General features: G+C 45.0%; 1 protein-coding gene and 1 long non-coding RNA gene across 3 annotated transcripts; one reads left to right on the forward strand and one right to left on the reverse strand.

Annotated features, from left to right (window-relative positions):
* The first annotated feature begins 669 nt into the window (after window positions 1-669).
* Window positions 670-26,599, forward strand: gareml (GRB2 associated, regulator of MAPK1-like). Of its 2 annotated transcripts, none has more exons than XM_053642375.1 (6): window positions 670-712; window positions 10,634-10,774; window positions 16,365-16,495; window positions 18,562-19,671; window positions 21,333-21,499; window positions 25,870-26,599. In XM_053642375.1, exons 1-6 carry the CDS (start codon window positions 709-711, stop codon window positions 26,597-26,599), a joined length of 2,283 nt encoding a protein of 760 aa, XP_053498350.1. In that variant the 5' UTR covers window positions 670-708. The 2 variants fall into 2 exon arrangements, with proteins under 2 accessions (XP_053498350.1, XP_053498341.1); XM_053642366.1 differs by lacking the exon at window positions 670-712 and adding an exon at window positions 3,398-3,737.
* Window positions 10,698-17,401, reverse strand: LOC128619209 (uncharacterized). The gene is made up of 3 exons (XR_008387901.1): window positions 17,090-17,401; window positions 16,341-16,514; window positions 10,698-11,689 (listed from the first exon to the last, which is right to left on the reverse strand). It is a non-coding gene; the product is annotated as an uncharacterized LOC128619209 (long non-coding RNA).
* Window positions 26,600-26,909: the final 310 nt, after the last annotated feature.

The following is a 26,909-nucleotide window of genomic DNA, read 5'->3' on the forward strand; positions in this document are numbered from 1 at the left end:
ATCTATCCATATAATTTTGAGAAGTGCTTGCGCGTGCACACAACCCAACATTCACTTCTCAAACTTTACTAAAGAACAAAATAATATCCACGATACCCAGAAAATGCTTTTTATAAATAAAGTTTAAAAAAGGCTGGCGTCATGAGTCATGCTTCTCCAAACGACACCTTGATGCCACCTAGTGGCTGGAAGAAGAACAATCCTCAGGCTTTTACTCTAGGCCGAATGGAGATGATGATATATCTGATTTATGTGAGGTGGCTGTGAGAAATTATTTAAATAATTTTTTAAAAATGTTTAAACGTTTAAAAGCTCTGAGATTTTCACAGTTAGTCATTATTTTACCTGTGTAATGTGTTACTAGTTTACCTGCCTTCCTAATGATAATGACACTATCCTGGTATTAATTTATGATATTCCTACAGTCTATAACATCCTGAAACTACACAAGGTCCTCGCAGGTAAGTTCAGCTAATCACCAGAGACTGCAAATGCATCTTTTATTTCAATCCTTTGTTTTAAAGGCATTATAATTCATGCACATGTACAAAGCCCCCCCCCCCCCCATTAACTGACTAATATTACTACTTAAATTAACAAAAAAAAAAAAATCAAAACCACCTTTTAAAACAGTGTAAATGTGAATCAAAATGGAGTCCGTGTTGGCTGCCTGCAACGCTGAGCTTCAGAAACTTCTGGAAGGACAATATGTGTAAGAATCACAGTGTGACAAACATAAATCTAACTAATGCTACACGTAAGAAAGTTTATGTGAAATTTCTATATGAATGAAACGCCTTTGCGATGTTTATCACTTGGAAAATGGCATACTTTTCGGCTTGCTGAACGTGTGGTGTGTCGTCCCCCCCCCCCGCAAGATGGCGGAATGTACGGAATTCTGGTTGCGTGTGAATATTGCAGGGTTTCTTTGGTCATACCGAGTATTTTCGTTGTGATTTAACAGCATATCTGAGGGAAATGTTGATATCCTTTATGGTTTTGTGACACTTTCAATATCGTTCTGCCTTTACATTAGGTTTATTTAGAAGTTTTAAGGTTGAGCCTGCTAGCTAAATCATTCAAATGTCAGGTATTATCCAGTTGCATGGCAACAGTGTTCTCTCCAAATGCTAGCATGTAGCTACAACCGGTTAAAAAAAGTAAACAAATAGTTATTTTATTTTATTTTTTTAATTATAAATATGATCAAAGAAGGCTGACTTCTACATTATCGAGTCAGTACAAATTCATTTAGGTTTCCAAACATTAGTTTTACAGCACAAAGTTAAATGTTACAGTAAAATGTTTGTATGTCGGTGAAGAAAGCAGTGTATTAAGTGGTAAGAGAAACTTTTCAGACAAAAAAAAAAAACCACAATGATGTCTGCTGGGTTTTGCTGCAAAAATAAGAAACAAGTGTGACAAAGTCTCCAGAAGAACCGTGTCTGGTTCTGCAAGATGCTCAGGAAAACTTACAGCTCATTTCCTTATAAAACTGCACTAATTCTGCCTGAGACTACTTTTTTTTTCTTTTTCTGTTTTTTTTTTTTTTTTAAAGCAAAGGGTCGTCACACCAAATATTGCCTTTGTTTAATTTATTACTGTTTACTGCTCTTTATAGTACTTTTTTAAAATGGAGAAACATTTAATTTAATTATTGCTCTACAGTATTTCTTTGCATGTGTTTAAGACTTTTGCAAAGTACTGTAGGCGTGCAACAATCTATTGGCACCCTTTTAGCCAATACTTTGCCACGATAACAGCTCTGAGTCTTCTCCTATAATGGGCGGCTGTGGATCAGGTGGTAGAGTGGGTTGTCCACTAATCGTAGGGTTGGTGGTTCGATTCCCGGCCCGTGTGACTCCACATACCGAAGTGACCTTGGGCAAGACACTGAACCCCAAGTTGATCCTGATGGCAAGTTAGCACCTTGCATGGCAGCTCTGCTACCATTGGTGAATGGGTGAATGGGTGGATGAGACACAGTGTAAAGTGCTTTGGATAAAAGCGCTATATAAGTGCAGACCATTTACCAATGCCTGATGAGGTTGGAGAATACATGGCGAGGGATCTGAGACCGTTCCTCCATATAGAATCTCTCCAGATCCTTCAGATTCCAAGGTCCACGCTGGTGGACTCTCCTCTTCAGTTCATCCCACAGGTTTTCTATGGGGTTCAGGTCAGGGGACGGGGATGGTCATGGCAGGACCTTGATTTTGTGGGCTTTAAACTATTTTTGTGTTGATTTTGATGTATGTTTCAGTTCATTGTCCTGTTTTAGGCAGTCAGGTTTTCATTTAATATCTGTTGATATTTGATAGAGTCCATGATGCCATGTGTCCTAACAAAATGTCCAGGTCCTCTGGCAGAAAAACAGCCCCAAAACATTAAAGATCCACCTCCATATTTAACCATGGGCATGAGGTACATTTCCATATGGCTACCTCTCTGTGTGCTCCAAAACCACCTCTGGTGTTTATTACCAAAAAGCTCTATTTTGGTTTCATCTGACCATAGAACCCCATCCCATTTGAAGTTCCAGTAGTGTCTGCACACTGAAGACGCTCGAGTTTGTTTTTGGATGAGAGTAGAGGCTTTTTTCTTGAACCCCTTTCAAACAGCTTGTGGTGATGTAGGTGACTTCACATTGTAGTTTTGGAGACTTTCTAACCCCAAGACGCAACTAACTTCTGCAGTTCTCCAGCTGTGATCCTTGGAGATGTTTTATCCACTCGAACCGTCCTCTTCACAGTGCGTTGAGACGATATAGACACACGTCCAATTCCAGGTCGATTCATAACATTTCCAGTTGACTGGAACTTCTTAATTATTGCCCTGATGGTGGAAATGGGCATTTTCAATGCTTGTGCTATTTTCTTATAGACACGCCCCATTGTGTGAAGCTCAACACAGCTATATTCCTTGGTCTTACCCATTGGTCTTACCCATATTTTATTTACTTTTGGCTTTTGCGTAGAATGTTTGTAAAGGTAAACCAGACACAGGCAAGTAGTCTCGACAGGAACAGAAATCAGAATAATGATTTTATAATTAGTTCAATTAGATGTTTTAATTACTGCAATTAAAAAGCATTAAGGTAACTGCAATTGTAAAAAAAAAAAAAAAAAAAAAATCATTAAATTAACTGCACATCATTTTGATCATGATGTATGACGGGGGTAAGGATAAAAAAAAATCGCAAGTTTACCATGGTAACATCTGTGTTTATACAACTTGTGAGCGCGCGGAGACGCAACCGGAGACTGTGTACGCGCACGGGCTGGAGGAGTGAATGGGCGGAGCTACAGCCAAGTGGGCACCGCTTTCTCTCTCTCTCTCTCTCTCTCTCTCGCTCTCTCTCGCTCTCTCTCTCTCTCTCTCCATTCACACTTTTCCCTTCTGTGCGCGACTGGGGTGAGAACCGACGGCGCACTTCTGCAGGAGCGGATCACCGCGCGCCCCCGCCGCCACCGGAAACTCGTTCACCGCCCCCACACACACACACACACACACACACACACACACACACACACACACACACACACACTCTGACACACACTCACGCGCGCGCGCGCCCCCGTGCCGCCGCCGCCGCCGCCGCGACCCCGGTGATGATGCCGGAGAGATGGAGAAACTGTCCGCGAGCATCTCGGAGCTCTCGTGGAGCGCAGTGTCGCTGCCCCTGGACGCCGTGGTGGGCAAATTCCGCCTGCCCACACTGGTGAAGCTCGGCTCCGGTAGGCAAACCCGCTCATAACGCTTCATAACGCTTCATAATGTTGGTATTCATGACCGGAGACCGGCGATGCAAACTTCTGAACCGGTTTTCTTAAAGCTTTCAGTCTGGCATGCAACCGTGTGCTACAGTAACTAGGCTACATGTACTTGATCTCACGGTGAAACGCTGAGAAGTTCTTCTTTTTTATTTATTTATTTTTACTGTGTAGCATCGCGATATTTGAAGCACTAAAACATTTGCACATCGATAACAATATCATCCCTTAAAACTAAAGCGTTTCGGTCCAGTTAAAAACTTTCTGACAAACCGAGGACACCATGTCCATTCCTGTAGCTATTTGTAAAACCTGTCAAGTGTTATTAAGTTATTAAAGTGTGCTGTTGTATAACACGCTCTCAGAGGTTACTGTCTGGACTGCAATTACAGAAGTAATCATCAGATGTATTTTCGGAATAGTTTCGAAATTCAAGGCGCTCGAGTTGCCAAGGAATTGTTTTATTGTTTTATTGATTTGTTTCGGGACACTGGTACTGTGTGGCATCGCAATGTTTAGGAAATATGCAAATCAGGAACAACATCTCGTCTCTCTGAGGCTTATCTCTGTCCGAAAACTAAAAGTGTACACTCTTAATACAGCTATCCGGTACGGATTTCCTCAGAGGTCACAGTCCGGATCGTTAAAATAACCAGATGAGCGGTGTGACTTTCATTCATGGGGAAATATCGGTATTTTAACAAGTCCATCACTACAGTCCTGAGATATTTGCCATCGTGATACTTGCGTAATAAAAACTTTCACATCGATAACAGTCTGACGCAGTCTCGTGCTTCTTTCTCAAGAAAATCAAACCGGTAAAAGTCCCAAAAAAATTTCTGATGACCGTTTAAGCCTATATATAACATTATAATATATATATTCTGTATTATATCTATAAAAAAATTACATTTTTAAAGCCTTTTAGGATGTTAAGTGTGTTTATGTAGAACGGAAGTCCGGGTACCTAGCAGCATTTTTTATTATTTTAAAAAAAAAAAAAAAATTGTTGCTGAGTCAAGCATCGTGTATCGTATCTTCAGCATGGATCTTTTAGCTGAATTACTGAATTCCCAGGTTAAAGATACAAGTCTTTATTTCGCTACCTGAGAGAGTAGAAGCGTCGGTTTTTCGTATCACACCCGTATCAGTGTTCAGAATCTCCACTTGATTTCCAGCTTTTAAAAATATATTTTTAAATAAATAAAAAGCTGCTGTGTCAACCTGGATTTTAATGAAATGAAAAGAAGTAAACATTGACCTACGGGTGATGATAAAGCCTTGTGAAAAGCGACTAGAAATTATATGATCGTTTGTTATCATGACTGACATCACGACATACGTTTTGGGAAAATGTATAAAGTACATATGAGCCAAAGAGACAGACCATAGGGTGATTAGTGCACTGAAATTGGTAAAGAAACACTGGAACGAAAGAAAGGAAGAGGGGGAAGGACAGAACATGGAAGTCCTTTTATGAGCGATGAAATGAGCGTCCTTGTTTCTAACGTGCAGAGGAACCGAGAGTAACTGTAAAGATGAGGTGTAATGAGTTTCATGGTGTAAATAGTCGATCTGGCTCTTGGCGAAGGTGACAAAGTGGCTGTTGTGTCCCAGAAGTGATGCAGAGCCTTTCATATGGAAATGTGCTGATCCGTGTCAGAGTGCTCCGCATACTAACGAGGACGAGCACCACGACCCGATCCAAGTTTTTAGGCGACCCGAGTCGAAAGGAGAGACGATCGAAAGGAGGAATTTTACGGGGAAATCGGATCTTCACCAGTTTTACGCAAATCAGCCAGGTCTGTATTCTGCCTCTGGAGTTACGAGGTGGATGCGGCTAGCCGATAGAGGATTATAACCACCGGTTTAGCATCATGTCGGAATCTGGGGTCATACTGTAATACTTTTTAATACGTTAAAAAAAAAAAAAAAATCAGCTACTTGTTAAGGAAAGAAAAAAAACCCTACGCACTAAAAAGACAAAGTTACTAGATTAATAACATTTTTTCAAAATAATCAGACTTTTCTAATACCAACCCATGTTTTTAGATATTTCCTCATCTTTTAACCAGTGTCAGGGTTGCCAGATCTCAGCAAAATTTCCCAACCACTCAACAACAACAACAAAAAAAGATCTGTAACGAGCCCAAACATGTGTTCAGTGGAAAAGGGAGATAGATTTTTTTTTTTTCTTTTTCTCAGAGGGGAAATGAGTTCACTGTGGTGCGCACGCATTTCCTATTTACTGGATATGCAACATGCTTTAAAAAAAAAAAAAAAATCATCACCTGGTACAGATAGTTGATAATCCCTCTCGCCCTCAATCTCTGCGATATATATCTTGGAACAGATATGGTTCTGTACATCACAGACACGTTCTCGTAGAGCTCGTAATTACGACTTGTAAACTAGGAATTTTATGAGAGCTCCGACTCGCACCGCTGCGGCATCATGCGGAAACCCTCAGAATGTAGTCGTTACCACGGTATAGTTCTGTGTGACAATTCGTATAATGGACGATTATTAATGTCTTAATAATGCAAGATTCATCCGAAAATAAACCAAAGATATACGCATGTATTTTGCAGTCGTGAACATCAACTCACACGGATTCATTCTGGCACTTTCTCACACAATCACTCATTCACTCAGTCACCCATTTATGCCCTTTCACACTCACTTTCACAATCAAGCATTCACTCACTCACTTTCTCATTCACTCACACATTCACTCACTTTCACAATCAAGCATTCACTCACTCACTTTCTCATTCACTCACTTTCACAATCAATCATTCACTCAGTCCCTCAGTCACCCATTTATGCACTTTCACACTCACTTTCCCAGTCATTCATTCACTCACTTTCCCAATCACACATTCATTCATTCACTTTCTCATTCACTCACTTTTCCATTCATTCATTCATTCACTCACTCACTTTCTCATTCACTCATTTTCACAATCAATCATTCACTCAGTCCCTCAGTCACCCATTTACACACTTTCACACTCACTTTCCCAATCAGTCATTCACTCACTCACGTTCTCATTCACTCATTCACTCACTTTCCCACTCATTCACTCACCCACTTTCCCATTCATTCATTCATTCATTCACTTTTTCATTCACTCATTCATTCATTCACTTTTTCATTCACTCACTCACTTTCTCTTTCACTCATTCACTCAATTTCCCAATCACACATTCACTCACTTTCTCATTCACTCATTCATTCACTCACTTTCTCATTCACTCATTCACTCACTTTCCCAATCACACATTCACTCACTTTCTCATTCACTCATTCATTCACTCACTTTCTCATTCACTCATTCACTCACTTTCCCAATCACACATTCACTCACTTTCTCATTCACTCATTCATTCACTCACTTTCTCTTTCACTCATTCACTCACTTTCCCAATCACACATTCACTCACTTTCTCATTCACTCACATTTCCAATCACACATTTACTCACTTTCTCATTCACTCACTTTCTCAATCATTCATTCACTCACTTTCCCAATATCTCACTCATTCACTCACTTACTCACTTATTCACTCACTCACTTTCTCATTCACTCACTCGTTCACTCACTTACTCACACATTCATTCATTCACTTTCTCACTCACTCATTCACTCACTCTCTCACTCAAGCTTCACTTTTGTGGTCACATTCTCACTCAATCCATAAATCACTCGCTCACTTACTCACTCACTTACTCTCTCACGCTGTCACTCCGTCACACACTGAATCACTCCATCACATATTGAATCACTCATTCATTTCTTCTCTCACTCACTTTTTCACTCCATCACACATTCAGTCACCATGTGCTTTTAGACTGCGTGCAGCACATAAACAAATAAAAAAGCATATAAATGTGGTTCATAAATAAAATTTACTCTCCGACGTACTTCACGTCCTCATTCTGTCACTCTTCCACTCAGTCACTCCTTCACTCCCATCACTTCTTCAATTACTTTCTAAAGCACTCCATCACTCACTCAGTCACTCTTTCACTCATTTTCTCACGCCGTCATTACTTCATGTGTTTTATCATTCACTTAAATTCTCACTCACTGATTGTACACACACACACACACACACACAGACACACACACACTCACATACACAACACTGCATGTTGACTCTGTAGTTGTGCTTGACCTGTGGATTAACCTTTGACCTCATCCACCTTATTTCTCTCTCTCTCTCTCTCTCTCTCTCTCTCTCTCTCTCTCTTTTTCTGTCTCCAGAATTCTTTTGTGCTTCGGGATCATCCAGTTACATGCGCACACACACCCACACACACACACACACACACACACACACACACACACACTGCTTTATTATGGGTTGCCATCGGGGTTGATGTGTATGTAAGTGTGTGTGTGTGTGTGTGTGTGTGTGTGTGTGTAGGTGGGATACATCACTGTATCAGCAGACAATAGTAATTATAGACGACTGAGATGTTCAGCTGAACCTGTGACTCTGTGTGCGAGTGTGTGTGTGTGTGTGTGTGTGTGTGTGTGTGTGTCTCATTTCCTCAGTAAAAGCCTTTTTTCAGACTCGCATCAATGAAGGATTCTTTTAGTAGCTGATCAATACACTCTTCTTTCATCACAACCCCCTGTCTCTCTCTTTGTCTCTCTCTCTGTCTCTCTCTCTGTCTCTCTCTCTCTGTCTCTGTCTCTTTCAGTCATCACTCCATCTCATGATATTTTTAATCTGATCTGCGTCTCTCTCCTGTGATTGGCTTATAGCGTAAAATAATATTGCCCTCAAGTGCGGCTAGTTTAAAAAATTGAATTTGAAGTGTGTTGTTTATGTAGTGGTATATGGCTAGCGTGTGTGTGTGTGTGTGAGAGAGAGAGAGCGAGAGAGCGAGAGAGAGAGAGAGAGAGAGAGAGAATGGGAGTGATTACACTTTTGGCTCACGTTCCCAAATGATCCCTGCACGCAGTGTTAGTTTCCGTAGTGATGACTGTGGTTTCCGCTGTGTGTGTGTGCGTGTGTGCGTGTGTGTGTGTGCTTGTGCTCAGTTTAGTTTATTGTCAGAGAAATCTAGTCCGTGTTAAAGAGATGCACAAGAATGGGGAAAATTGTAACTTTTCGATCGTACACATTTTAACCTGATTATCCTCGGGAATATGGACGTTATAAAATATTCCAGGAGTGTAAATGGGAATGAGGATAAGGAGTTTACAATTTTCCCAAAGACACACTGTAGGTATGGGATGTTGATGGTATATTAAAAAGAAAATGAATAAATCTAAAAAAGATGTCAAACTCTGAGCATGCAAAGCAGGGTGTAACGTAGACCAGCTGGTGTTTGAGGCACATGAGATGTGTCGGGAATGGTGTTGTGGATGGTGCTGGGACCGCTGGAGTTTGGATTGAGGATGGGATCCACTGGTATGTAGCTGGACAGAGGGACTATGTGGAGAAAGGCAGGGATAGTGTTGGGGAACATGGGAAGGGGGTGGGTATGCTGGGGTATTAAGGCAAGAGGGGAAGGGTTCTGGTTGAAGTGATGTGGTGAGGATAGGGTAGGAGTTTTTGGGCACATAGTGATGGGGGTAATGGCTAAAGATTATGCCTGGGGGGTAGGTAGGGGTATGGTGGAGACGGTAAGGTAGCAGGTGCGAAAAGGGGTAGGAATGGTGGTGGTAATGCAAATATGGATGGGGTAGTTGTGGGTGGAAGTGTTTTGGGGTAGATGGGGTTGTAGGGATGGTGATGGGGTTAATATGAAGATGGAGTGGGGATTTTGGGGCATATGGAGATGGGGTGGAGGTCATGTTGGGGCACTTGGGGATAGGGTTGCGAATGGTGTTGGGGTATATGAAGACAAAGTGGAGATGATGGTGGTGCACATGGAGATGGGGTAGTAGACGGAGAGGAGAACTGTGAGGATGGGCAGGGGGTGATGTTGGGGCACATGGAGATGGGGTAGTAGACGGAGAGGAGAACTGTGAGGATGGGCAGGGGGTGATGTTGGGGCACATGGAGATTGGGTAGTAGACGGAGAGGAGAACTGTGAGGATGGGTGGGGGATGATGTTGGGGCACATGGAGATGGGGTAGTAGATGGAGAGGAGAACTGTGAGGATGGGCAGGGGGTGATGTTGGGGCACATGGAGATGGGGTAGTAGACGGAGAGGAGAACTGTGAGGATGGGCAGGGGATGATGTTGGGGTACATGGAGATGGGGTAGTAGACAGAGAGGAGAACTGTGAGGATGGGCAGGGGGTGATGTTGGGGCACATGGAGATGGGGGAGTAGACGGAGAGGAGAACTGTGAGGATGGGCAGGGGGTGATGTTGGGGCACATGGAGATGGGGCAGTAGACGGAGGTGAGAACTGTGAGGATGGGCGGGGGATGATGTTGGGGCACATGGAGATGGGGTAGTAGACGGAGAGGAGAACTGTGAGGATGGGCAGGGGGTGATGTTGGGGCACATGGAGATGGGGTTGAAAATGTTTGTTAGGGCACAGTGTTGGGGTATAAGGTGGAGATTGTAATACAAGTGGTGGTTAGGACTCACTGGAATAGGATTGGGATGATGGTAGGACAGATGTCTGGGATGGGGATGAATTTGGGGTAAATAAGAAAGGGGTGGGAATGTTAATGCAGCACAGTGGAATGGAGTGGAGGTAGCGTTTGGGCGCATGGGCATGAGGTGTAAATAGTAATACAGCACATGAGACGTGGTATAATGGTATGGGGATGGTGGTAGCGCCTGTTGGGGTGTACAGGGATGGGGTGGGAATGGTGTTGTGGTTTGACCGGATGTGGAATTGTTCCATATTCTGCAGAGTTGTTATGTCTCTGTTTCTCTGTAGGTGAGAATGTGGAAGGGTTGTCTGAGGAGGACGTCGTCCTGTTACACTCGTGCCGGCAGTGGACTACAGTCACCGCCCACTCGCTTGAGGAGGGGCATTACGTCATCGGACCCAAGATTGACATCCCGCTGCCATATCAGGGTAAGACACAAACATGGTGGGTGATCCCAGAAGGTGCTTCATGAGAAACCATCAGTAGGAAAGTCGCAAGAATTAAGAGCGGTGTGCTTTATAGTAGCTTTGTAGTAGCTAGCTAACAGCTTGCCTATCAGTTAAATGCAAGTTTGGCGATAATTTCATAGAACCATTTTATTGGCCGGCTGTGTTGGCTGTAATTATAGCAAACATCTTACAACACAAAGTAGCAGTTAAAGATAAAGTTAGAAAAGTAACACAACACAACAATTCATTCTTAAGTCAAAGCCTTATTATTATTATTATTATTATTATTATTATTATTATTATTATTATTATATTTTTTTCTATCATGTGCTAGTCAGGATCATTGTTGTATATTTATATTTAAAAAAAACAACCAATAACCGAAAACACAAGTCTACTTATTATATACCACAACGATGAAAAAACAAGCAATTTACCGTATTAGCACGCTGTGTTTAGCATGAAGTACACGCTCGAAACGAGAAACGCAAAGGTCCTAGGCTTGAGCCTTGAGGAACGTCGCTCGGAACGGCTGTTTTCACACCTCGTACACCGTTGACTCAAAACGCCAAAGACTCCATGTCGCGTGACATCCAGTTTTACTCGTGAATGATGATTTTATAAATAGTCGGAGCGAGTGAATGAGAAGACGCATATGGCGGAGAGAGGGAGAGTGTGGGAAATGGCATTGATGGGGTGATGCTCCGCTAACAGTGTATCGATTGTTCTATTAGAGCACTTAACATCACACATGTTTGCTACACTCTGTGACCTGGCCATTGTGTGTGTGTGTGTGTGTGTGTGTGTCTCTTTCTCCCTCTCTCTCTGGTGTATTGCCTCACTGGTCCTGATTGGTCGTGTTATATAACTCAAAATAATCCCCTGCTGCGGTTTCTGAAACACACACACACACACACACACACACACACACACAGAGTAAGAGGACAAGCAGTGAGAAGAAGGAAGAAGACCGCATCATCACCATGCCATTAATACAAAATCCTACGGAAGCCATTTGAGTGTGTATATAAGAGAGTGAGAGTGTGTGTGTATATCTGTGTGTGTGTGTGATGTGTTAGTCAGTGGGGTTTCCGGCGTCAGTTATCTCATTCACAAAGTCAACTCGGGCATGACTTCATCCTGACATCATTCCCATTCCGCTGAAATTCCGCTCCGAAATACCGAACTCTAAACACTCCGAGGTTCCTCTCCTGGGAGCACCGTTACCCAATATACCCGCCTCCGGAACCATGAGGTCATGTGACCAATGAGATCACCTACAAGGGTTTCCGGCGTCAATGAGACGCCAGGATGAAGAGAGCGAGAGAGAGGGAGGGAGGGAGGGAGGAAAGGATGAGATCATCAGTGTCCTTCAGTCTGCCATGCTGTACACTGATGATGATGGTGATGATGGTGGTAATAAAGTTCAAGGTGCTAGTAGATGTTGTGTTCTAACCCTGATCGTCTATAGACTTGATACCGATCACAGAAGTGAGGAAGACGATGAGGAAGCTGATGGGAGTGATGACTAGAAGAGCGTTTTGAAGACATTGGTGATCAAGCAGAGTCACTGCTACCAGCCAGAGTTGTTTTATTCCTCTTATGCCACAGCAGTTACCCAGTGATTACAGTCTGACCCGTCACAAAGCGCCGACACTGGAGACTTCCTTCCGTAAAGCGTTTGATGAACATCTCCTTACAGGAAAACTGGACCGTACGGACAGTCCGGATCCGTTTTATTATGAAGGAGCTGTTACTATGGAAACGATAACGTATTAGAACGAGCGCATTAATATATCGACAGCTTCTGACCAATCAGAAGGCGGGATTCAGGAGCGCTGTGGTATGAGATGAATGAAAGTGTAGATATTGGAGTCTACTCTATGGATAGATGGTTGGATGATGATGATGATGATGCGTATAGCAAGAGTGAACAGGGGGAAGAGAGAAGTACAATAGGAGAGTAACCTAATCCACTCTTCCCTGGAGACAAGTGGAGGTTCCTGCTGTGTCTGCACACAGTTACACACACACACACACACACACACACACACACAGTCCATCTGTTGTAATCACTAGCTAAACACTTTCACGTTACTTTCCATCTGCTCCCAGCTAACACACTGACCCTCAGTCGGACATGAACACTCACTGTGTGTGTGTGTGTGTGTGTGTGTGTGTGTGTGTGTGTGTGTGTGTGTGTGTAAATCTCATCATTGCCTTCTGAAAATCTTGTTCTGGAGTCGGTGTGTGTGTGTGTGTGTGTGTGTGTGTGTGTGTGAGAGAGAGTGAGTGTGTGAGTAATAAGCTGTACACAGAGACTGGATCTCGTATAGAGACTCTCAGACATGGAGACTATGAAGGAAACAGAGCGAGACAGCCAGGCAAAAAGAAGAGAAAAGGGATTACAAATGGTCTCCTGAACATTGTTCCTGCTGACACACACACACACACACACACACACACACACACACACACGAAGCCAGAGAGATGTTCAGACTCTTCCTGCAGTTTATTGTTTTTCTTTGCTCACATGTTTAAGCGTTGTTTGTGATGCTTTTTCCTGAGCAGTTTGCAGGACAGTAAACAGGAAGTAGTAATTGTTTTGTCTGTTTAAATGAAACGCTGAAACGCTATAACACTCTAAGATGAGGATATGATCCTAGGACAGCGGTACAGAATCACGTCGTCTTAGTCGGGTATTTAAAAAGATATATATTTATAGTTATCTAAGCCAGGATTGGTCGCAGAGATACGATGTCTGTTCTGCAAAGAGAACCGGAGCTCTAGTGCATAAAACATAGCTATTTATATAACGTCTACTGTCAGGGATTGTCTTGTGTTTGTTTTGATTTATTTTTAGTGCTCCGAAACAACCTTTTGGCTTTTATGTGACGTGACGCAATGCCGTATAAAAGCAACATCCTCGCTCTCCTACACAAATCGGTGCAGGATAAACCGGATTCAGGGATCTGCTGCGCGGGACGGGAGAGGAAATTGATTTCCTCTCATGCTCTCATTGGCTGCTTTTCATCTCTCCTTGAAAATATTGGTGCCACGGGAGTGGGCGGTGGACAGAGTAGTCGCCAAACCCCAAAAATGAGTCGGGGAAGTGGAGATCAGGGCTTTAAGGGCGAGAAAAGACCAGATACAGTGAACAGGTACGGATGTAAAGGAGCAACCCGGAAACATCAGGTGACAACAGGTGGAAGAACATCAACCAAAACGTAAAGCAGTCTACGGGCAATGTAACACGAATGGCTGAGGCAGGGATGTGCTGTGTACACCATGAACTCCTGGGACTAATAGTGACAAAGCTGGGTAATAAGAGACCTACAGGTGAAGGGGCGGAGCAATGGCCAAACCAGGAAGTGACTAAGAAAGACAAAGAAGAAGAAAACACCGACTTCCCACTTCCGAGTTAATTTGAACACAGCGTAAGCAGGTGGTGACAGAAACGCTCGAACCTGAACCAGAAGTGACCGTGATTGTGATTTTAGGTAAACTGTGACATTTAGAACCCAGTTAATTAAAATAAATAATAATAAGTTTAGCACTGTCATTACCGAATTAAAATGTGAAAATGTTTAAAATCTTGAAGAGCCACGTGTGTTCCCCGGGACGGTTCTTCTATCGCGATCGTCTAAAGAGCGTTGATTCGGAAGTAGAAGTGATATTGTGATGTGGAGTGAATCTGTTGGAGTCGGAGTGCACGAGGCGTTCGCTGAAACGTTTCTCCAGTCCGTCTGAAGTTCACCGCGGTCGTGTCTGAACTTTTTAAAGCAGCGTGTGGAGAGAACGTCGGGTTGTTTAAGCTTCATCAGAACAGAGTGACTGCAGGAATCTCCACTAGCAGAGACAGCCCTGTGTGTGTGTGTGTGTGTGTGTGTGTGTGTGTGTGTGTGTGTTGGCAGGGACAAAGCAGTGTTGCTAGGAAACAAATACACCCGGGCCCCTGGTTTAAGAGGAGCTCTGTGTATGTGTGTGTGTGTGTGTGTGAGAGAGAGAGAGAGAGAGAGAGAGAGAGAGAATTTGAGAGGTTTCTATAGAGCTCAGGAGGAATGACAATATCTCCCCCTTTACGTCTCTCACTTCTTCACGCGGTTTTGTGTTTCAACAAGTTATAGAGCTACTCTTTATTTTATCATCTATCTATCTATCTGTCTGTCTATCTATCTGTCTGTCTGTATATCTATCTATCTATCTATCTGTCTGTCTGTATATCTATCTATCTATCTGTCTGTCTGTATATCTATCTATCTATCTGTATATCTATCTATCTATCTGTCTGTCTGTATATCTATCTATCTGTCTGTCTGTATATCTATCTATCTATCTGTATATCTATCTATCTATCTGTCTGTCTGTATATCTATCTATCTGTCTGTCTGTCTGTATATCTATCTATCTATCTATCTGTCTGTCTGCATATCTATCTATCTATCTATCTATCTATCTATCTGTCTGTCTGTATATCTATCTATCTGTCTGTCTGTCTATCTATCTATATGTCTATCTATCTGTCTGTCTGTATATCTATCTATCTATGTCTGTCTGTCTGTCTATCTATCTATCTATCTATCTGTCTGTCTGTCTGTATATCTATCTATCTATCTATCTATCTATCTATCTGTCTGTCTGTATATCTATCTATCTATCTATCTGTCTGTCTGTCTGTATATCTATCTATCTGTCTGTCTGTATATCTATCTATCTATCTATCTATCTATCTGTATATCTATCTATCTATCTATCTGTCTGTCTGTCTGTATATCTATCTATCTATCTATCTATCTATCTATCTGTCTATCTATCTGTCTGTCTGTATATCTATCTATCTATCTATCTGTCTGTCTGTCTGTATATCTATCTATCTGTCTGTCTGTATATCTATCTATCTATCTATCTATCTATCTATCTGTATATCTATCTATCTATCTATCTGTCTGTCTGTCTGTATATCTATCTATCTATCTATCTATCTATCTATCTGTCTATCTATCTGTCTGTCTGTATATCTATGTATCTATCTGTCTGTCTATCTATCTATGTCTATCTATCTGTCTGTCTGTATATCTATCTATCTATCTATGTCTGTCTGTCTGTATATCTATCTATCTATCCGTCTGTCTGTCTATCTATCTATCTATCTATCTGTCTGTCTGTATATCTATCTGTCTATCTGTCTGTCTGTCTGTCTATCTATCTGTCTGTCTGTCTGTCTGTCTTTATATCTATCTATCTCTCTGTCCATCCATCCATCTATCCATCTATCCATCTATCTATCTACAGTGTCACTAATATTGGCACCCTTGGTAAATATGAGCAAATTCTGTGAAAAATTGTTTTTATTGTTTAACCTTTTGATCTTTTGTTTAAAAAATCATAAAAATACTCAGGGGTCAATACTTTCCTCATAATTACCAAGGGTGCCAATATTAGTGGAGGGCACTGTGTATATATATATGTTTACATCAGTTTATGTGGTGTGCTGTGCATTTCTCTTGGAGTATGCCAAGCTGTAAGTATAACTTTGTTTCCTCACATCTCATTCTGCTTCTCTCTGTAGGGAAGTTTAAGCTGCTGGATCAGGACCGGGATGTCCGGGAGCCGGTTCAGTACTTTGCGAGCGTGGAGGAAATCGCCGGAACGTTCCCCGATCGGGTGTTCGTCATGGAGCCGATCACGTTCAGCATGAAGGTCAGCGACCGATTAACAGCTAGAGAGTGAACTCCACAAATCCACAAAAACAAACCCGGGATGTAGACAACACGGTGTTAACAACACGGTGAAACGCGTGGAACTTACATGCAGTAGAAACCTGAGGTTAAATATCGTTAGCTAAACGGAAAAAAATCATAACAGAAATCTTTCGGTGTTATTAATTACATTTATTCAGTTTTAGTTGAATAAAATTGATGTAGGTTTTTTTTTAAAAAAATAAATAAATAAATAAAACTAAGCTAAAACTAAAAATGTGACTGAAGCTATTAGCTGTAGAAATGAATACTGCAAAAATGAGAAATAGTAGCTAATAAAAATAATATATAATAATATAATATATTTTGTGACAAAAATTAAACCTAAAAAGAAACCGTGTCAGCTTCTTGCAGGTATTTTGTTTTGCAGTTAAAATGTTACAATGTTACAGTAGGCTACAAAAACGTTGTTTTGGTTTTTTTTCCCCAAGTTAATTTTAAAGGTAAATTTTTTTGTGTGGGACGATCGCAGTTACTAGGCTACGACCGATAAACTAGCTAGCTAATAACTGTGCTAGGTATGCTAATTCCCCACCGTGTTCATACGCAGCTTTGCTAACGCTGTCTACGTCTATACACCGCCAACTTTCACTCCGTCCTGCCTGCGAGATTTGATGTGTAGTTGCTTTGTAGCTTTGTCTGAGGTCTCGTGGGACATGAGTGCCGTCGGATTGCTAAGTTAGCTAAAGTAGCTAGCATGTGCTTGGTGTTCATGTTTCCTGGTTGCCTAGCAACAGTGGTCTTGTAACTAGAGAGAGAGAGAGAGAGAGAGAGAGAGAGAGAGGGGCTAACAATAGCTTATAAAATAACTCATGATGACTTAGAGGAGACTCTGTGATTGTGTGTGTGTGTGTGTGTGTGTGTGTACATTTAAAAAAAGAAAGAGTCCACATTCCAAAAACCTAGCACCCTCACGGGGCTGATATTTCTCCCTCACTCACACGCACACACACACACACACACAGTTGAGTCTGGCAGTTTCTCACAGCCTCCTGCACTCCACAGTTGATGAATGGGGTTGAGTTTCTTTAAACTCTTCACATGCAGACACGTTTCAGCCAGCCGTTATTTATAACGACTATAATTGTGTGTGTGTGAGTGTGTGTGTGTTCTGCCTTCCCAGGCCCGTCTCCGTGTCTGTGGAATAATGGCCTTGCTGGCCCCATTCACTGCATTTTCTGTTTACCAGCATTCTAAACTTTATGACCTATAATTAGGTTTTAGATGTATTTTAATTGAGTGTGGCTCAATAAAGTGCCGAGTCATATCTCCGTTAAGTGCCGCGATTAAGCCTGGGCACGAAGATTAGTTACTGTTGAAGAGGAAAAGACCTTTTTTTTAAAGCAGTAGATCGATAATCGATCAGCCAAGACGGCCATGATTCTCATATACACTATATATATATATATATATATATATATATATATATATATACATACACATACACACACACACACACACACACACACAAAAGGACATCACAACAGTCTAAAACCCATGTAGAGAAACCAACTCATTTTCTTTGTGTCAGTCTCAGGTAGGGGGCGTGGCTTAAAGCTTAAAGGCCTAAATGTAGACCTGGGGCTCGGGTGATGAAATAGCTCACGTTTCATTTATACGTATTTTGGTTTATTCTGCTATTTAATGACTTTTTTGAGGCAAGTGTGTGAGTAGAACAATGTTGATGCAGAATTGAATAAGGAGTGTGTGTGTGTGTGTGCTTTTGAAAGATCCAGCAGTGATCGTCCAATCGGTTACATGTGTAATCACCTGTTAAAAAGCTCATCACATGGTTTCATATCATCGGGTGATGATAAACGTGTTTAATTTGAAGTATTATCGTGTAGTGTTTCAGTTACTATGTGCATATTTCTCTACCTTGTTCTGTATCTTTATCGCTGGTCACGCCCTTCCTCTCTCTCGCTCTCTCTCGCTCTCTCGCTCGCTCTCTCTCTCTCTCTCTCTCTCTCTCTCTCGCTCTCGCTCTCTCGCGCGCGCGCTCTGTAGGTGGTGTCGGGTGAGTTCAGTGAGGACAGCGAGGTGTATAACTTTTCCCTGCAGGCGGGAGATGAGCTCACTCCGATGGGCCGGGCCGAGCTGCTCTGTGTCCAATCCGCTCGTGAGAAGTCACGCCTGGCCGCGCTGCTGCGACGGCTGGGCAGAGTGGGCGGGGCTTCGGGACGTCCCACCCGCACCAAGCTGCCCTGCCTGATCTGCCTGAACCAGCGGACGCGGGAGAGCGTGCGGCTGCCGCTGCAGTGCCGGGGCCGTTTCTGCACTCGCTCGCCGCTGGAGCTGCGCATGCAGGCGGGCGAGCACACGCTGCGCACCATCATCGAACGTGTGCGGCTGCCCGTCAACGTGGCTGTACCACCACATCCGCCACCTCCACCTCGCAGCCGCTACGACCAGCACACCATCCGCCAGGGCCAGCGCTACAAGCTGCTCGCCATCGTCAGCCGGACCGTGGTGCTCTGCTGTGTCCTGCGCAAACAGGAAGTGACGCCTTCTCACTTCCTGTTGCTTAACGACATGCCGCGTTTCACGCTGCCTGATGGCTTGTTGCGTGATGACCCTGTCTACCAGCGGGCGGTGCTGCTGAGCGCGCTCCGTTGCCAGGAGACCTTTGACCCGGACGATTATTCCCGAGCCGTGCGGGAGGTGAAGGTGGACCTGACCGAGGAGTGCGTGAGCCCGCGCAGGATACGAGTGTATCCCGTATTCTCGCCACAGAGACTCTCGCTGTGCGTGTACGGGGGCGGAGCCATCACACCGACACCCACACCAGGCTGCAGGGACTCGCTGGGAGACACGCACACTCCCCCTGGAGGTGAGGGTGAAAGGGAGGAGGTGGGCGAAGGGGAAGAGCGAGAGTACGTCACCCCTGATTGGCCCACAGAGACGCAGGAAATTCCTTACGAAGAGCTTTGGACCAATCAGAGCGGAGGAAGCTATGCAGAGGTTCCGGAAAGCACGGTGAAGGCTGAGCACAACCTCATATCCTTCCATTCCACCTCCTCGTTGGACGGTACAACAGGCTCCACCCACGTCGCTATGGTGCAGATGGAAGCAGGACGAGTACCAACTCCACCCCCTGTTCCGCCCAAATCAGAAGCTGTGAGTAGACTCAACATTCTCTCATCATTCTCGTCTTTCCTTATGAAGGAGGCGTGGCCTCTGGGTCATCAGTCCCAGTCCAGGAGGCGTGGCCTTGCCTCAAAACACTCATTTTTTCCCCAAAGCATATACTATCGAATGACACAGCTCTAAAAGTCTTGTAAGGACGCTCTTATCCGATTTCTTACGTAAATCTTTCAAACATACCGCCGAAAAAGGTTCCTGTAACCGATTTCCATTTGTCACGTTACAGTGATTAACGTTCTGCGATGATTTAAAGCCGCAGTGCCGCTCGTCGGCCGTGGAGCCGTTAGCTGCCGCGTCGGTAAGGCGGATTCGGGGGTTTATTCGTTAATCAATAGCTCTCCTTACGCAAGATGTAAGATGCGTCTCTGAATCTACCCCCTCACTCTTCTTCCTATTCCTTTATGTCCTCTCTCTCTCTCTCTCTCTCTCTCTCTGACGCTCCTTTATCTAAAGAGTCATTATGGATACCAGCAGATCGTTTGAACACAGGTCAAGACTCCTGGGACACACACACACACACACACTGGGTCATGTATGTTCTGCTACAGTACTTCAGGATCCCGAAAGAGTCGTAAAGCTGTGCAGTTCTGGACTAAATAATTGATACAGCTTTTACAGGCCTAGTAATGGCCACACACTTACGGGAAGAGTACGTACACACACGTACACACACGTACACACACACTCACAAACACACACGCAAATAAACATCGCTGTTGAAACTTTACTGTATCATCAGCTCCATAGAAGCGATTACAGCTCTGTCAACTGGAATTATGGCCTTTCTGTGCCCTGTCTCTCTCTCTCGGTCTCTGTCTCTCTCTCTCTCTCTCTGTCTCTCTCTGTCTCTCTCTCTCTCGCACTCTCTCTACTGCTTACTCTTCTCCTGCTTGCTCCCACGCAAATTTTCTGCTCTGGCCCTGTAATTTAGTTAACCAAAACACACACACACACACACACACACACACACATACACACTCCCTAGTGGATCTGGACAGGAAGGCAGCTTTCTCAGAAGGCTGAGGAGGAAATGCAGACAGATATTATTTAGATTAACAGACGTCACAGGACTCCTGATCCATGTGAGCCAAACCTCAGAACACACACACACACACACACACACACACACACACACAGAGGCACTGGCACATTACATGTGTTTGCTGTTGTTTTGCTACACAAGAAGACATCACACACCGGTAGAACCGGACAAGAACCGCGTTGAGGAAACTGGGAGACTTTTCCCTGTACTGAGAGTATAATCTGTAAATGACCATCTGTTATTCATTTCTTTAGCGAGTTATGAAAAAAAGAGTTACCAAGGGGACGAGACAGCAATGCCGCACACACGCACACACGCACGCACGGCACTTTGTCTGACTGTGTAAAGGTTACGTTCAAGAAGTGACATTTACTCACAAGCTTGAACCCTTTGTACAGTTCTGAGTCATGTTTAGCAATGCTAAATCTTATTCTGTTAAATATCAAGACCCCGATACTCATCGTCTCAAAAAGATAGAGAAACGGACAGAGCGACTGTTGGAACACTTCAGCCGAATGCATGTCGTTGAAAGTACGAGTTGACGAATGTTCTTGAACTCACTTAGGAAACTAACCTCCCCTTTTCCGGCTAGGTGAAGGAGGAGTGTCGGTTTTTGAATGCTCCTCCGGTTCCACCTCGATGTGCTCATGTTGGAGGCCCCACCTCAAGTCCTCCAGTCCCACCCCGTTTCCCTAAAGCTCCAGCTACAAGCACACGCAGTCCAAATGTGTCCTATTACTCCTCAGGCCTGCAGGAGAGGTAAATACACACCTACACAATCTAAAACGCTGCATACATTCATGCATATACAGTATGTTTTGTATACAGATACAGTACATGTTATAAGGGGAGGAATGGTGACTCTGTGCTGTGACGAATCTTTGAACAAAATCCGAGTTTCTGGAGACAACAGCTGGGAATAACCTGACCTATCCTGTGTTTCTTCCCCTAGTCCACCCATGAATACATGAATCCTACTGGGTTTCATCCCACAGCTCATCCTCTAGTCCATCCTCCATCTCATCCTCTAGTCCATCCTCCAGCTCGTCCCACAGCTCATCCTCTAGTCCATTCTCCATCTCATCCTCTAGTCCATCCTCCAGCTCGTCCCACAGCTCATCCTCTAGTCCATCCTCCATCTCATCCTCTAGTCCATCCTCCAGCTCGTCCCACAGCTCATCCTCTAGTCCAACATTTCCACTCATCCAATAGTCCATCCTCCAGCTCATCCTCTAGCTCGTCCTCTAGTCCATCCTCCTGCTCGTCCTCTAGTCCATCCTCCTGCTCGTCCTCTAGTCCATCCTCCTGCTCGTCCTCTAGTCCATCCTCCAGCTCGTCCCACAGCTCATCCTCTAGTCCATCCTCCATCTCATCCTCTAGTCCATCCTCCAGCTCGTCCCACAGCTCATCCACTAGTCCATCCTCCATCTCATCCTCTAGTCCATCCTCCAGCTCATCCCACAGCTCATCCTCTAGTCCAACATTTCCACTCATCCAATAGTCCATCCTACAGCTCATCCTCTAGCTCATCCTCTAGTCCATCCTCCAGCTCGTCCTCTAGCTCATCCTCTAGCTCATCCTCTAGCTTATCCTCTAGCTCATCCTCTAGCTTATCCTCTAGTCCATCCTCCAGCTCGTCCTCTAGCTCATCCTCTAGCTTATCCTCTAGCTTATCCTCTAGCTTATCCTCTAGCACATCCTCTAGCTTATCCTCTAGTCCATCCTCCAGCTCGTCCTCTAGCTCATCCTCTAGCTCATCCTCTAGCTTATCCTCTAGCTTATCCTCTAGCTCATCCTCTAGCTTATCCTCTAGTCCATCCTCCAGCTCGTCCTCTAGCTCATCCTCTAGTCCATCCTCCATCTTTTCCTCTAGTCCATCCTCCATCTTTTCCTCTAGTCCATCCTCCAGCTCATCCTCCAGCTTGTCCTCTAGTTCATCCCACAGCTAGTCCTCTAGTTCATGCCACAGTTCATCCAGTCCATCCTCCATCTCATCCTCCAGCTCATCCCACAGCTCATCCTCTAGTCCATCCTCCAGCTCATCCTCTAGTCCAACATTTCCACTCATCCTCTAGTCCATCCTCTAGCTCATCCTCTAGTCCATCCTCCAGCTCATCCTCTAGCTCGTCCTCTAGTCCATCCTGCAGCTCGTCCTCTAGCTCATCCTCTAGTCCATCCTCCAGCTCATCCTCTAGCTCATCCTCTAGTCCAACATTTCCACTCATCCAATAGTCCATCCTCCAGCTCATCCTCTAGCTCATCCTCTAGTCCGTCCTCCAGCTCATCCTCTAGCTCGTCCTCTAGTCCATCCTCCAGCTCGTCCTCTAGCTCATCCTCTAGTCCATCCTCCAGCTCGTCCTCTAGTCCATCCTCCAGCTCGTCCTCTAGTCCATCCTCCAGCTCATCCTCTAGTCCAACATTTCCACTCATCCAATAGTCCATCCTCCAGCTCATCCTCTAGCTCATCCTCTAGTCCATCCTCCAGCTCATCCTCTAGTCCAACATTTCCACTCATCCAATAGTCCATCCTCCAGCTCATCCTCTAGCTCATCCTCTAGTCCGTCCTCCAGCTCATCCTCTAGCTCGTCCTCTAGTCCATCCCACAGCTCGTCCTCTAGTCCATCCCCCAGCTCGTCCTCTAGTCCATCCCCCAGCTCGTCCTCTAGTCCATCCCCCAGCTCGTCCTCTAGTCCATCCCCCAGCTCGTCCTCTAGTCCATCCTCCAGATCGTCCTCTAGTCCATCCTCCAGATCGTCCTCTAGTCCATCCTCCAGCTCGTCCTCTAGTCCATCCTCCAGCTCGTCCTCTAGTCCATCCCACAGCTCATCCTCTAGTCCAACATTTCCACGCATCCAATAATCCAACTCCCAGTTCAACCCCTAGATTATCCCACAGCACACTCCCTAGTCCTACTTCAGCTCATCCACCAGCTCATCCTCTAGTCCATCCTCCATCTCATCCTCCAGCTCATCCCACAGCTCATCCTCTAGTCCATCCTCCAGCTCATCCTCTAGTCCAACATTTCCACTCATCCTCTAGTCCATCCTCTAGCTCATCCTCTAGTCCATCCTCCAGCTCATCCTCTAGCTCGTCCTCTAGTCCATCCTGCAGCTCGTCCTCTAGCTCATCCTCTAGTCCATCCTGCAGCTCGTCCTCTAGCTCATCCTCTAGTCCATCCTCCAGCTCATCCTCTAGTCCAACATTTCCACTCATCCAATAGTCCATCCTCCAGCTCATCCTCTAGCTCATCCTCTAGTCCATCCTCCAGCTCATCCTCTAGCTCATCCTCTAGCTCATCCTCTAGTCCATCCTCCAGCTCATCCTCTAGTCCAACATTTCCACTCATCCAATAGTCCATCCTCCAGCTCATCCTCTAGCTCATCCTCTAGCTCATCCTCTAGTCCATCCTCCAGCTCATCCTCTAGTCCAACATTTCCACTCATCCAACAGTCCATCCTCCAGCTCATCCTCTAGCTCATCCTCTAGCTCATCCTCTAGTCCATCCTCCAGCTCATCCTCTAGCTCGTCCTCTAGTCCATCCTCCAGCTCGTCCTCTAGCTCATCCTCTAGTCCATCCTCCAGCTCATCCTCTAGTCCATCCTCCAGCTCGTCCTCTAGTCCATCCTCTAGTCCATCCTCCAGCTCATCCTCTAGTCCAACATTTCCACTCATCCAATAGTCCATCCTCCAGCTCATCCTCTAGCTCATCCTCTAGTCCATCCTCCAGCTCATCCTCTAGTCCAACATTTCCACTCATCCAATAGTCCATCCTCCAGCTCATCCTCTAGTCCATCCTCCAGCTCATCCTCTAGTCCAACATTTCCACTCATCCAATAGTCCATCCTCCAGCTCATCCTCTAGCTCATCCTCTAGTCCATCCTCCAGCTCATCCTCTAGCTCGTCCTCTAGTCCATCCCACAGCTCGTCCTCTAGTCCATCCCCCAGCTCGTCCTCTAGTCCATCCCCCAGCTCGTCCTCTAGTCCATCCCCCAGCTCGTCCTCTAGTCCATCCTCCAGCTCATCCTCTAGCTCATCCTCTAGTCCATCCTCCAGCTCATCCTCTAGCTCGTCCTCTAGTCCATCCCCCAGCTCGTCCTCTAGTCCATCCCCCAGCTCATCCTCTAGTCCATCCTCCAGCTCGTCCTCTAGTCCATCCCCCAGCTCATCCTCTAGTCCATCCTCCAGCTCATCCTCTAGTCCAACATTTCCACTCATCCAATAGTCCATCCTCCAGCTCATCCTCTAGCTCATCCTCTAGTCCGTCCTCCAGCTCATCCTCTAGCTCGTCCTCTAGTCCATCCCACAGCTCGTCCTCTAGTCCATCCCACAGCTCGTCCTCTAGTCCATCCCACAGCTCGTCCTCTAGTCCATCCCACAGCTCGTCCTCTAGTCCATCCCCCAGATCGTCCTCTAGTCCATCCTCCAGCTCGTCCTCTAGTCCATCCTCCAGCTCGTCCTCTAGTCCATCCCACAGCTCGTCCTCTAGTCCATCCCACAGATCGTCCTCTAGTCCATCCTCCAGATCGTCCTCTAGTCCATCCTCCAGCTCGTCCTCTAGTCCATCCTCCAGCTCGTCCTCTAGTCCATCCCACAGCTCATCCTCTAGTCCAACATTTCCACGCATCCAATAATCCAACTCCCAGTTCAACCCCTAGATTATCCCACAGCACACTCCCTAGTCCTACTTCAGCTCATCCACCAGCTCATCCTCTAGTCCATCCTCCAGCTCATCCTCCAGCTCGTCCTCTAGCTCATCCTCTAGTCCATCCTCCAGATCATCCTCTAGTCCATCCTCCAGCACATCCTCTATTCCAGCTCAACCCTTAGTCTGTCCCCCCATCTCATCCCCTAGATTATCCCCCAGCACATCTCCATTTCAACCCTCATCTCATCTTCTAATCCACTGTGTTGTAATGTATATATGACAAATAAAGGTGTCTTCTTCTCTAGATTATCTCCTGGTCCATTTCCTGGTCTGTCCCTTAGTTTATCCTCTAGTCAACTGGTCCATCCCTAAGTTTACCCACTGGTCTATCTCATCCATCACCTAAAAGATCTATCATCAACGTTATACACACAGCATTCATATGGAACAGTGTTTAATTTTCTCTCTCTCTTTCTCTCCCCAGCTCTGCTCCTCGTAGTGGCAGTAGTTCTCCCTCTCCAGACTCCTACTCTCTGTACTGTTACCCCTGCACATGGGCTGACTGTGTGACCTCTGACCCCTCCGCATCACCCGACCCTAACCAGCCCGCGCAGGCCTGCTGGTCGCACCCCCGAAGTGGCGGAATTTTTACTTCCAACATCCTAAACACACCGCTCCTTAGCACAGACTCTGCCCACAAAAACTACTCCACCTGTCCCCGACCACGCCCAGCAGCGCTGAACCGCTTTGCCCCATTTGGCGCTCTGAACCCTTTTGCCAATCCAGGACACGCCTCGTCTGATTGGCTTGCCACAGGCCGGAAATCCCCCAATCTGATCCCTGATCTCACTAGCGCTACCCCTCAGGAGTCTCAAGCCAATCAGGAAACAAGTCAGGTTCCTCCACCCAGACCATTAAAAAGCTTAGAGGAGGAAACATCTGTGTCTTCCATGGTGAGGGGCGCGGAAGGTGGAGCCGGGTTATCATGGCGGCCCCCGGCAGACCTGTGCTGGCTTTCGGTGGAGGAGGTGTCATCCTGCCTACGTTTCATTGGGCTGTCGGACGATGTGATTGGCCTGTTCAGCCGAGAGAGGATTGATGGGTCAATATTCACCCAGCTCACGGAAGAAATCCTGTCTGAAGACTTCAGCCTTACCAAACTGCAGGTCAAAAAGATCATGCAGTTCATCAAGGGTTGGAGACCCAAGATATGAGCCTTTATATATATTATATATTATATATATATATATATATATATATATATATATATATATATATATATATACACACACACACTGTGAACAGTAAACCCATATTCATGATGGTACATAAAAAAAACAAAACAAAGGTGCGTTTCTCCAGAGGTTCCTGAACCTTTTGAGGAGCTAAAGTTACTGAACAGTTCCTAGATCAGTCTCTGTTTAAAAAGTTTCCAAGAAATATGGCCCAGGAACTAAAATCGGCAAGTGGAAACTAAAGATCCTGGTTTCCTGAGTGCTTGAAAAAGTTCATGTGTTCCTAAAA

The sequence above is a fragment of the Ictalurus furcatus genome, chromosome 2 (assembly GCF_023375685.1).
Source record: "Ictalurus furcatus strain D&B chromosome 2, Billie_1.0, whole genome shotgun sequence".
Classification (NCBI taxonomy): domain Eukaryota; kingdom Metazoa; phylum Chordata; class Actinopteri; order Siluriformes; family Ictaluridae; genus Ictalurus; species Ictalurus furcatus.